Raw genomic sequence first — 13,653 nt, 5'->3', positions numbered from 1 at the left:
AAAAAATAATTTTTTTTTGTTTTAAAATTCATGTTGTACTGTTCATCATTTAAAGATACTACAAGACTAGTAATGTGTTTGCCTTATTTAATATACTTATATACTAATTTCAATTATGAACTAGAAATCACACAATCACCATGGTTATTTTGTTAGGGCTAACTATCTTAGTGTTAAATATCTTGGAGTTAAACATCTAAGAGTCATATTTAAAGCATTTCATGTCTATAGTAGCTTTATGTAACAAGTCCTAAATCTAAATAATGTGTCTTCCAAAGTTCAGAGCTCAATTTAAAGAGCTATACAGCAGTTAATGAAATATGTATTTGGCATTTATCCCATAATTAATCTAGATGATGTATCTATCATGTTGACAGCTACTCCCTTCACACGCAATCTATTTCTAGCAAAAATTGTTCCAATTTTTGATAGTTTAGATAAAGAGATAAATTACACTATGAGGTGAGGATTGACTGTGGGAGAAGGGGTGGGCTGGGCGAGGGGGGGCAATGGGGGGAAATGTGGGACAACTGTAATAGAAAAACAATAAATAAATAAATAAAAAGTTAAAGATAAATTACAATATTTGAGTATTTAAAAAATTTTTTCACTACTAGAGTTTTCATCATCTTTATCAAGAAGTAATATATTCTTACATGTGAATAACTATATGTCCACAAAAATCTATTAATATTACAAATCTATATTAAAAAGGAGAGTGAACAGATGAACACATTAGAGAGAAATTACGAAAATGATTGGCATGCTTCTGCAATCATAATTTTCTCTTTTCTCTTTCCCTCCAAGAATTGGGGTTCCTACAGCTATTTTTATTTAACTCACTATTGCCACCTGATAAAGCCAGGGGTGGATACAAAAGCTGGAACATTCTGATTCTATCTCTGGAAATTTGGAACTAAGATTGAGGCAATGAATCACTTTCTGTATGTGGCTGAGGCGTAAAGAGAAATGATGCACCCCTGGCCATATGGCCAATCTGCAGAGAGAGAAAATAAACGAAACACGGAGTAGTGGAAAGGACTGAGGACTGTCTGTCCAGTTACTAAATTCTGGGCTTGATGAGTCTCATTTGATTCCGTCCTTTGTGGCCTCAGACATACCTGCAACTTGCTTGTAATGCCTTCTGGCTTAAGCTAGCTCCAAACAGTTTCTGTTACTTGCAAGACTTTTTCTCAACAGATAAAAGTGCCTTTTCTGGTTATATAAGACCCTATTCATTTGGAATACTAATAAGTTGATATTAGTTAGAATTAGAATTTTCAAAATTCTGTTGGCTCTTTACAGATTTAGAAAATATAGCTAGTACATGGAAGGGGCAAAAGTAGGTTTACAGTCACTTGTATGGAAAATACAATAATTAATAAATAATAAAACAAGAATAAAGTGTTTTGCATACTCACAACTCTAAACCTACTTTTTCCCTGTGTGTATAGTAAATATAATTAGTATACATACACACATATCTGCCACATGCAAGTACAAAAGTTGATGTCTCTGATTTAACATACTCAATATATCATTTGCAATTATAATAGAGATTAATATAATTACATACTTTACCATACTTGAAATCTAGTCAATTCATATTTACCTAGATAGAATATAGTGATCTAATATGTTTTTATTAGCCAGATAATGTGAATTTGAAGTTAGGTTAATTTTGTAATAAATTTTTAATGACTATAATAGAATTCTTAAAATGCAGACTTAAGGATTCTATTCATTTCTTTTTCTTTTCTTTTCTTTTTTCCATTACCATTTATCCACTTTATACTTTCTTTCACTTCCACTAACTATTTAATTAGATGACTATTCCAAACTCAATTTTTCTCATTTCAATTTCCATTATTTCAGGGTGTTTGCTAGAAAGAACTCATATTTTTTTTCAGAAAAATCACCTGATTTAGTGCAGACACTAATATCACAATACTGTATCCTGTCAGGATATTGTCAACCATTTGTTCTGTGATCAAGGTCAAGTCACATTCTGTTTTAGTTTCTTTGCCCATATGATGGGTTCTAATGTTGTTTAGCTAGTCGTTCATGTTTCAGGATTAAGATCAATTGATAAAACCTTTTATGTACATAAGAATCAAAAGTTTTATAAAAACACCAATGCAATACAGACAGACACTTTTTACACTTTTATTATTGAGACAGACCTGAGGCAAACTGGAAGAATTGGAAATGCTACCAAATCAATGTTTGTACTGAGCCTGATCTGGAGATAAATGAAAAGTATTTTTAGCAACAAAAATATGGCACCTTTCATGAATACTTTCCTTAGAAATAGATGTTCTTCGGGTTCACACTAAATTTCACACAGAATAGCACAATTTAGAAAACCCTGCACACAAGGCAGTTGGGTATTGTGTAAATTGACAGTTTCCTTTTGGAATCAGTATGCGCTTTGGCTCCCTTGAGACCCTGTAATGAAGAACTTGCCGAATCTCTACATAAAATCTAAATTGGAAAAGAGAGAACAAGAAAGCTAGCCACACCTGACTGGGCATGCTCAAGAATTGTAATTTAACAATCCAGCTACGAGTTGTGTGCTGTGTAACAACAGGCTATGGTTAAATTATTTTCACAGATATTTCTTACATCAATGACAATGTGCAAAAAATATTTTGGTATTACATACACATTATCAAACAAGGATATTTTAGTCTTATCCCCTTACTGAATAACCACAGTTTATGTATTAGCTAATTCTTTATCTCGGTCGGTTGTCTCTCTTTTAAGCTCTTTCACCTGTTCTATCCCTCACTGTCTGCACATCTTTTGTAGAGTTTACTCATTCCCTCCCTCCCTTATTCTTACTTACCCTCCCTTAGGTACTACCTCCTGCTTATGGATTTTCCTATGCTCAGAGCTATCTCCAGTTTTCTTTATCCTTACGATCAGTTAGGCTATTATTCTTGAAGCACATTTTTTTTCTAATTTCTGTTTACTCCAACTCTTTTGTTGCCTATTACCTTTTAAAAGTAAGTTCATAAATGCAGATACAAGTGTAAGTTTCTTCTGTTTGTGTCAACAGGACTATGTACACATGAACCAATAAAGCCTTTATTATACAGTTTGATATTAAATGGAAATAGTTACTTAAAGCACTCACTTGAAATCCGAATGTATTGTTCTGAGATCCATGCCGTGGCACCCCTGGGTTTTCACATGAGGTACGAGTGGGTTCTAAAATGAAGGTTAAAAACATAATATTTCTTTAAAATGTCCAGTTATATTTACATGTATACTTCTTTCATACAAAACTGTTTTGGGTGATACCAGCTTTAATAAAATGGCCCTGCATAATACTAGAGTGTAATGCTAATAGCATCTCACCAGGGACAGAAGCCTACTAATCCTAAAGCAAGAAATTCAGGTAAACTACATTTCATATAAATTATGCAATTCTTGAACTCTGAAACCTTGTAATAGAAAAGCATTTGACATGCAACTAACTCTGTGGATAAAAATTTAAAGAAAAATGAAGGATATGAAAGAAGAGCACATACATAAAATATTTGCCTAAGGACTTTGTGAAATTATAATCTCAGGTATAGTAAATCCCCCTCAAGAAGTGAGTTTTTTTTTTCTAGTCATAGGACATAGTTCTTAGGGATTTTTACTGATGTCTGTAGGAGATCCAGACATAAGAATGGTAAAGTTGGCATCTCTGAGTTGGCTAGTTTGTACGACAGGTTGTTTGATTAGTTTGCCAAATGTGGCATTTAGTTTTAGGATTATAGAACTGTATTTTGACAAACTGTAAGTTTTAAAAATAGTCACAAGGTTGTATTCATAAGGAATAGAGTCAATAATAATGTAATAAACTATGTATGGGGGCAAAATGCTATTAGACTTATACAGTATATAAATGCCTAATCACCATGGTGTACACCCGAAACTAATATAATATTGTATGTTAACTATAATAAATAAATAAATTCATTTAAAAAATAAATGAACTTAGAGCCATTTTAAAATCAATGTATCTTTGGTATATTTTTGGAGCATGTTTAATTTAATTTGAATAATTTTTATTAATGCTAAAGATCTATACTAATGTTAGTATTTAATAATGGTATTAATATGAAATCTTTTTTTTCTTTTTCACTTTATTGATAAACAAAAAAAAAGTATTTCAAGTGTTTCTTCTGGAAGTTTTCCATGTTAAAAATAAGATTGCCAATATTCATTTTCAGTGTCTTCTAATTGCTTCTATATTTTACACTTCATATTTAGTTGACTATAGTTTATAGATTAAAGAAAACCATTAAATGTCACCACTGCCTATTATATCCAAAATTACTGAGCATAATCAGCCTTACATTGATATTACCTATGCAGTGAGGGGACGAACCACTCCAAGTGCCATCTGCTTGACATATTCTGGTGCTTGATCCTACTAATATGAAAGGAGAATTGCAACTGAATGAAACCTCTGACTGGTAGATAAAGCTTTTGCCTTCTCGTTTTCCCTGGGCAGGTATACCGGGGTCACCACAAAACTTTGCTGGAAGTAAGAAAAAGACAATTATAACAAAGATTTAGGATGCATCACAGTAAACGATGTACAAAAATGGTGACAACTAACTGAACTAGTGCACTGAAGTGACATGCTATCCATATTAACCTGTCCCGATGAATTATTTTTAGCTTTTGTCTACATGAGACTGAATGTTCAACTCAGTATAATATTTTAAAAATCAGTCTGATCCAGTTATTTTTCACCTTATTAATTGACCGTATTAATTTCTTTTAATATTGACCAGAATTAAGCCACATAGTATTCGCACACACAGGCTGCGGAGTTGAAGTGTAATCCTGAAAAGGCATGTGCTTCACAGATAGCTCTGTCAGTCAGAGCCAACCCATAACATCTAGGTTGTACTCTCCAGAGCGCTCTGTAAGTAACATGCACAGTCATTAGTTTTGTAGTTCTCTGCTGAACAGTCAGAGCACACACCCGAGTATTTTGTTGCCTTCCTCTTCACAGTACTGTGGGGACTTTTAAGTGTTTATTTTTAAGAGGAGACCATCAGAGTCCAAAACTAAACAAAACGAAGAAAACTCAATGGTCTTCAACCTCTAAAGAGATCAATTTTTCAGGATTTCTAATTAAATTGATGAGATAATGCTATTCAATATATCTTCTTTAACTACTAAAAGAGTCTTCTAGATATTTGTAGGCATTTTGAACTTATCACTAAACAAATTAAGATTCTTGCCCTTGTGGATTGCCTGTATTTGTGAGGAAAACAAACAATACACATGATTAATAAGTAAAAAAGGTAATATGTGGGAAGGTGATAGGGTCTTCAGAGGAAAAACAGTGTAGGAGAAGGCGATCAGGACTGTGGATGTGTGGACAAGATAAATGGCTGGAGTGGGAGTGGCTTGAAGTAAGGTGACAAGGGAGGGCATCTCTCACTGAGAAAAGGTTTATAGGAACAAAGCGTTTCGCCATACAGGTATCCCAAGGGAGGGCATTCCAGATAGAGGAAACAGTGTTGCTAGCACGTTGGAAGAAGAAGAAGACCAGTAAGGCTGGAGCAGAGTGAGCGTGCGGAAGTGTAATACTGAGTGAAATCAGATGGTTTCAAATCTGGTAGATAACTGAGGCAAAGGTACCTATATACTATGCTTCCAATTTATGTTATTGTAGTAAATAATACATAACAGGTAATGAGTTACCATTTTAAATATTTTTAGGTGTGCTCAACTTTTTAATTTGTCGATTCAGAACCTACAAACTTATCTTCCTATAAAGCAAACAAACAGGAACAATAAAATGTTATAAATTCTGCCTTAAGGTGGCTATAGATTGAATGAGCATTAAATGCATGATCCAAACCAAGATGCTTTGGGAGTGAAAGGAAGCTTCTTAGACAACTACCAGGACAAGAAGAATAACTGGGAATGCTCCAGGCAAACTGGAATGTATGAATATACTAGTTATAGAACACTTCAGTCTGAAGCTCAATGTTCAAAGGAGGACTTTTCCTGAAATTCAAGACACTACGAGAAACTTAAATTTACAAACTGTTTTTTAGACATTTTTTTCTTCTTAAATAGTTAAAATTAAAAGTGATCATAAATAAATAGTAAAATCAAATAAGTTGATGGAAAAATTGAGAGTAAAATAACACAGGTAAAATAAACAATGTTTATTGTGTTTTAATTTTCACCATTTCTAATCTGTTATTAACCTTGTATGGCTACTTGCCATACGAGCACTTCTAGCAATATAACATTAAACCCTAGGCTCCAATCTTAATAATATAGCTCTAGTATATTTTGAATTCAATGGCTATGTCCTCAGTGGTCATTATCAATGGGGCATTTTAGCTTTAGCAGTTGTTTCTATTGCTGAATTATTTTTAATAACTTATTTCTGAAGAGTTCCTCTTATACATTTATTTCTTACCTCAAAATCGTATCTTAACCAGAAGAGAAAGGAGAGAGATGCACCCACTTAAACTCCTCAATTCTGTCCCCATCCTCATCATTCCATCTGTTTCTAGCTGCAGATTTTCATGCACTAAAGCAACCTGTTGTGTCAGGTTTAGAGGCTTAAGACAGGGTTTCTTTTCAAAGCCTTCAGATCACAATGGCAAAACTTTTAACACAAAATGAAATACTTTGAAGAGATTTGAAGAGAAGACTTTCTCTCCATAAAGATTCCTAAAATGAATGAATTTGTCTATTCAATGGATAAGAGAATTGTCTGTTAAGTCGACGTTCTCTGAACTAGAATGCATACATACCCCGTCCTTTCCTAGCAGTGTGATCATTGGTCACATAACAATGTAGCTGGCTCCCTGAATAATGACAGTGTCCTTACTTTTTGATCTCTGAGCCCAGATGTCATTATCTATTAAAGTGTTATGACTAAACACATTTACACAGAGCTCTTGTTACATGTAGTAAAATTATATATGTAAAACAATTGGTGCAAAGTTAGCCCTATTATATTTGTATAGTTGTTATACTGTAAATGTCAATAGCAAGAATTTCATTACTATTTCCATTTTAACAGGTCAAAAAATAAAACATCATATCAAGAAACTTTTAAAAACAATTTTACTATGGGCATTTTATAGAGCAGAATAGTGTTTATTTTAAAACACTTGCAAGAAATAACCCTTAGATGATGGAATGCCAAAGACAAGGTAAAACACACAGAACACACTGAAATGACTGTTGCTAGTGGGATGCTACAATCCTCTCAAGACACCATTGTACATAATGTGGCAGCTGGCCTTTATTGAGTGCTTCCTATAAGCCTATCATGGGTACATCGGAAGGACTCAAACAATTTTTTTTTTTTTTTTAATGAAAAGAAACACAAAACAAAGCAAACAAAGTAAATATTATTGTCATATTTTGAAGTTCCTGTAACATCCTAGGGACCTTCAGAAAGGTTTAAAGCACAGTATGACATTCTAGGAAATGCCTAAGGTTCTCAGACTGTAAAGATGTGTCAGGGAGAGATCTGCCCATGGCTGCCGGAAAAACCATTTTATGACGGAAAAAGGAAGCACAGGTTATTCCCGTGTTTCAGAAGTAATCAACGGTGGTGTCAGGGTTTACCCCACATTGTCTGATTCATGCCATTGATTTGTGAGTGCTCCCCAGGGTGGGGTGCTTTCATTCCAAGAGCAGTCCCAAATTGTTCTATAGATATATCAGAAGAAAACACTGCAACCGTCCTTCACAGTTTCCTCACCTAAGAAACCTCTTGATTGAGATTTTTTATTTATATCAAACAAACTTTACCATTAATTCCTCCTTGTCCCCATCCGTGCGTAAGTAGCCACATCCATTGATTTGTTATTCGGTGTGAGATAGAGATCATGTGTCTCTGTGTGTGTTTGTGTGTGCCTGCGCGTCTGCAAACTGATTGCCTTGTTTCATTAATTGCAATGTCCATTCTTTCCCTGATTGCTGACCAAGTATCGATAAATGATTCTGTACTCCTTATTCTATAACATTGCTTTACCTTCTAATCCTGCACCATAACCAAACTGTCTTAAGCAGTACAGCATTCTAAGTTTTAACATCTGCCAAGGACTGTGCTGCATACAGGAGATACGACCTGGGTGGGCGGCATCAATCACATAAACAAGGTAAGTAAAATGTAGAGTGTGTTATAAAGAGAAAAAAGAAGGGATGATAGGAGATGATTAAGGAGAAAAAATAAAGGCTAAAAGTGCAGTGTTATAGGTCAACATGTAAAATTTTAATTATGGTAATGAGAGAAGACAACACTGAGAAGCAAGACTGAATAAAAAGCCCAAAGGACAAAAGGTAATTTCCAGGACAGGTAAACAGTGAACACAAAAGCACTGATGCCAAAGCAAGGTTGACTACTCAGGGGGAAGTCAGGAAGCCTGCGTGCCGGGAGTAGAGCGGAGGAGGGGGAGAATAGTGGGACATCATGGGATCAGAGGGAAATAAGGAAAAGGCTGCATGAGCTGCGGGCAATTTGGCTTCCACTCAGACTGAGCAGAGGAGTTGGAGGATTCTGTGCAACTTAGTTAGGCCTGCCTCACTTCTAGGCCATGGGGACAGGTATAGTGCTCTTCTACCTCAGACTGGGAAGGGAATGACTAGGAGCTGGATGGCAGTTAACGTCTCTGCTCTACCCACATCGTGTGCTACAATAGCTTATATAAAATAAAAGTCTGCTTTTTTTGTTTTGTAATCTTACAGATTATTCTGGAAGAGATATTAACTGGCATATATGGTATAGAGCAACCTCTGTAAAAAGAATAATAATCTCTTATCTCTATGCTTACTTTAGTAATTTTAGATTGCATAATCACAATCGTTATCATAGCAAATACCATCATAACAACTTGACCTCAATAAACACGTAGAAGTGACACAAATTTATTGTAGAAAGAGATTTGGGGTTAAATCAAAGCACTCAGCTGATATACACTGGACTTAGATAAGAATAATCTTCTGATAGATTAATCTCAGAGGGTCATTATTTTGAGGAAAATTTTGGAAATTAAAAATTGCAAACAAAGCAATTTAGTCTAAACGTTAGAGCAAGAGCAGAAGAACCACAATGGTTGGATTACATGAAAAGTAGCTACGTTGGTAAATACTGATTTTTCTATTAAACCTTACACATTGGAAAGAGTTGAACGATCTCATATTTATTCTGACTAAATTTAAAACTTTTAAGTAACAGTCGTAATCTCAATAAAGTAGCTTGAAGTGAGGGAGCATGGGAAAATATAATGCTAAGTATGGACATAATACTTACGTAAGCACTGTGGTACTTCTCCGCTCCAGGAACCGTTCCCTACACAGGTCAAAACAGCAGGGAAGGATAGCTCATAGCCCGGAGAACAGATGTAGCTAATACTAAAGCCCCAGTCGAAATTTGTTCCTTCCAACCTTCCATTAGAAATCTGAGGAGGAGGTGAGCAGGTAACAGCTGCAATTACATTAAAAGTGATTAGACACAGATATTGACATATCCTGGGTGTAAAAAATAAATAAATATCAACAGGAGAAACACATGTGCTATTTTAACATTTTGCAGGATGATATGGTCTGACATATTTTATTCTCTTGGTAGTATTCCTGAAACATACCTGGAATTAATCCCTTTAGAATACGACTACTTCTTGGCTATATAATGGCTACTGGTTGTCAGAGATTCTCTTACAAAATAACAAACTACCTGACATCTCAGGGAAGGTAAATAGAGGGTAATATTCTAGCCAGTACTGTAACTGATAAATTATTGGTTTTATATTATTTTTCAATGACCCATAGATAGACTAAAGAGCTGGGTTGTTTGGCTGTAAATGTAGTGTATCAGCATTGTGGCAAGGGATGGATTTGGTAGTGATCTTATGATATTTCTGAAAATACAAACCATGTATCTCATTAAAATACCCAAATTGGTTCTATTAACCACTTATATTCATATATTAAAACATGGTAGAATACTTAAATGTATTATTATATTTTTAAACAATTATTTAAAAAATTATTTTAAGTTGTCTCCAAGCAGAGATAGGTTGGCTAAGGTGACAAAGGTAAGGAGAAAAAGAAAGGTACCAACTACAAAATCTACAAATGAGGAATGATTATACGACTAGCAACATATCTGAATAATTTTTGGAGTTGAATAACATTGCCATTATCAGGATCAATGAACTGTGTATGAAATAACTTCTAACATATAAAATGTCAGTTCACATATTCTCAGGTACTATTTGCAGTGATCTGATTCAAAAACTATGGAATCAATAAAAGAAACACACAACAGAAAATTTTTTTGTTATTTTTTTTTTGTTAGATGTCAGTGAGATACTAACTTGCCAATATATGTTTAAAGAGACATCTGAATGAGAAATCTTAATTATTTAATAAGATCAATACTAATATTGTACCATACAAATTACATGACATTGCAAGTACACTACTCCACAAGTAATCTGGCAAAAAAAATATATGAAAATATTTCCAATGGAAAAAATAAATAGCATAAGGTAACAAATCTATGCCTTTATTGATGAAAGGATTAATGCCAGATTGCATTCTTTAAATAGTTTCTCCTTTGCTTAAAGAAAAATTGCAATTTCATATTTCAGGTTGATGGTTTTTAAACTACTGAAAATATTTATCCTTATCTATGAATTACTTGACCCAAATGGATCATCGAATTAAAGTTCTAACAGTGCTATTCGACTGGTGTCCTGCAGGAATTTTTAAAACATGCAATACCAGACTATTTAGTCAGGGGCACTAACCTCTTTTCCCATTGATTATTAAGTAAAAACAAATGACAATAGCACACACAACATAACTGTCCAGTGTGAATGCCCTGTTTTGAACCATAAATATATAGGTCATATGATAGAGTTACAGCTTATTGGTCATGTTGCATAATAAGGTTACATCTAATTGGTTAATTTTTAGTACAGAAGTCCTTATATACAAGTATGGCACCTGATTTATTTTAAAATCACTTTGGAGCAAAAAAGTAGCTAATTACTATTATTTTTGTTTGTTTTTGCAAATCAAAATTATAGGCTTTTTTTTTGTCAGATTGGCAAAAAATATATTTTTGTTGTGCCACGGTTTAGTAATTAGTTTATGTGTGCTATGAGACAAAAAAGGTTGAAGTACTGTTCTAAATCATTAAGGTTATAGTCTCTATTAAATAGTCATCAATCCATATAAATTATGGTGATGTTTACATATCAGAGTACATTCTATTTTTGTTGTGTTTGTTGCATTAAAGTTCATTGTCACTACTCACAATAAGATAAAACATTTTTGTTGAAATATTTTTGAATCCTATATACTAGTTCTTCTATATGGTTTAAAAATAAAAAAATGAAATCAATCATTTTTCAGTTTCAAAAAAATGAAATAATACATAAAATAGTACTTAAATCTGTTTTAAATGTGCATATTAAAATGGAAATATGTGATCATTATCATGTATAAACAATGAAGAGCTCTCCATACCTCTACAGGCAGGCATTACCCCACTCCACGTGCCATTAGTTGTGCAAGTTCTGATTCTGGAACCGTTTGATTCTGCTGTGTAGCCTGGCTGGCACATGTACGATACACTTTGTCCAACCACATAATCATCTCCGTATCTCAGTCCATTGGCAGGTACACCTGGGTCTCCACAACTGATTACTATCAATATTGAATTATAAAGGCAGATGGTTAATGTAGCGTATATTTAATAGAGAAGAATTCCAAGCATATGGCATACTTAATACATAAACAGGGGATATCAGTTATCATGTTCATTTTTAATCATAAGACATAAGCATATTTAAACCACATACTAGCAATTCCTGATGATGATCAGGTATGCTTATTAGAGATTCCATACATATAGTTCAGAAATTGTCATTTAGACTTTGAAATGGCTAGGTGAATATGCTATTATGTGGTAGGAAGCTCTTACATGGTCACCTCTTCTAAGATGCATTAGGTGATCATGAGTAAAGCCATCCACAGAACAAAGATTTCTAGCACAAAATTTTAAATCTGTATTTTTATATATAGCTACTGAAGTCTCTCATGTATCAGGCTCACTGGGCTGAGAGAATATTTTCTGCATGGTGTTACTCAACTTGATATTATAATAGTTTTTTAATTAAAACAATGCTAGGTACAAAAAGAATAATTTTTATTGAATAGATAAAAGAATGAATAAACTCTAAAATGTGAATTTATCACATACAGGGCATGATAACATAATTTGTGAGGCTCAGTAAAAAATAAAAATGCTACAGGTAGAGGCAGAGAGATCAATTCCCATTTCCAACAACTCATTGCTAACCCAAGGGAAACAACAGTCAACCTCTAGTCTGGAAAGTCCTTGCTCCCTGGACTGGGTGTGAGTGAAGGACTCCTGTCAAGGCTTCTCTGTCAAGTGCTTGCTAAATATGCCTGGGCACGGCCAGCCCAAGGCAAAGGTAGATACGACCCACTCTGCGCCAAGACTCCACAAATACACCAAACTCTGAATCGCGCCCCATGACTGCACCCAGGCCCCTCACACAGGATGGGAAAGGAAGATCCAATGTGAGCCTTCCTCTGCGGTGACAGGATGGAGCAGCTGAGCAGCGCGCATCAGTGGGCCAAAGCAGGGGTGTGAAAGGGAAGGCCAGGTGGGGTCAGGGGCTCCACGCGATGGGAAGCAAAAGGCCTATAACCCATTTTAGGAAGAAAGGGAGGCAGAGAGGCTGCCTGCATGTGAGCAGAGGCCCCAGACCCTCAACGCATGCTCCATTTTCTCACTGGGCTTCAGTTACCAAACACACATTCAAAGATAAAATTATTGCGTCCTTTGAGACAGTCGTCACAAGCATTAAACCCCAAGCACAGGACCCCTTGAGCATGAAGTTCTATCAATCAGCAGCCCTCGTCCATAAAGCTGGGTCGGATTACATGTTATCACTTACGATGGTGACCAAAAGCTTTCAAAGGGACTTAAAACAGTATAGAAAATAAAAGAAATAATCCTCATATGACATTAAAGAATAAGGCATAACAGAGATTATACGTAAGCCACCGAAGCACTTATGTTTTGGGAACATGATTTAAACATGATTTGGGCAATGAATCGGCCGAGTGTTTTTCTGCTGCTAAGAGAACAAAAGAAAAAACAGGTTATACTTTTTTCCCCCTGGATATATATATATATATATATATATATATATATATATATATATATATATATAAAGAAATACAGTGGCATGCTTGCCTTTTCTTATCTTTCTTTGCCTTTTGTATATTTTTGTTTATAGAGGTGTAAATAATTATACCTAGTGAATCTGGGTTATATTCCCTGATTTTTATTTTTAAGTAATTCTTCCCAGAAATTTGAAGGTCTAGGGTTAAAAACTAAAAAAATAGTTTAAATCATAGAAAACTTTAATAGTACTTCAATCACATTGTATTTATTAACTTACCATTAAACATTATGATCTCAACATTTCTTTCATATTATTCTAATCTACTGAGTCTAAGACATTTTAGGACCACGAATAATGGCAAATAAATGAAGAAGAGTATTTATGGCACTCCACCTACTAATCCTCAGAGTTTGAAGACAAGTTTGCTGAA

General features: G+C 34.4%; 1 protein-coding gene across 3 annotated transcripts in view; it reads right to left on the bottom strand.

The window, feature by feature from the left end:
• CSMD3 (CUB and Sushi multiple domains 3) overlaps positions 1-13,653 on the bottom strand; it is a 908,638-nt gene that overhangs the window by 23,602 nt on the left and 871,383 nt on the right. For all 3 annotated transcript variants that reach the window (XM_090283433.1, XM_090283434.1, XM_090283435.1), the window contains 4 exons: positions 11,530-11,709; positions 9,305-9,478; positions 4,364-4,537; positions 3,140-3,213 (listed from right to left, as the gene is read on the bottom strand). In XM_090283433.1, the coding sequence (XP_090139559.1) occupies positions 3,140-3,213; positions 4,364-4,537; positions 9,305-9,478; positions 11,530-11,709 (602 nt within the window). The remainder of the gene's footprint in view (positions 1-3,139; positions 3,214-4,363; positions 4,538-9,304; positions 9,479-11,529; positions 11,710-13,653) is intronic.

Source organism: Furipterus horrens, unplaced genomic scaffold, assembly GCF_987537825.1.
Source record: "Furipterus horrens unplaced genomic scaffold, mFurHor1.1.pri manual_scaffold_7, whole genome shotgun sequence".
NCBI classification, from domain to species: domain Eukaryota; kingdom Metazoa; phylum Chordata; class Mammalia; order Chiroptera; family Furipteridae; genus Furipterus; species Furipterus horrens.
Note: the sequence above shows the minus strand (reverse complement) of the source record. Positions and strands in the feature narration are given on the sequence as shown.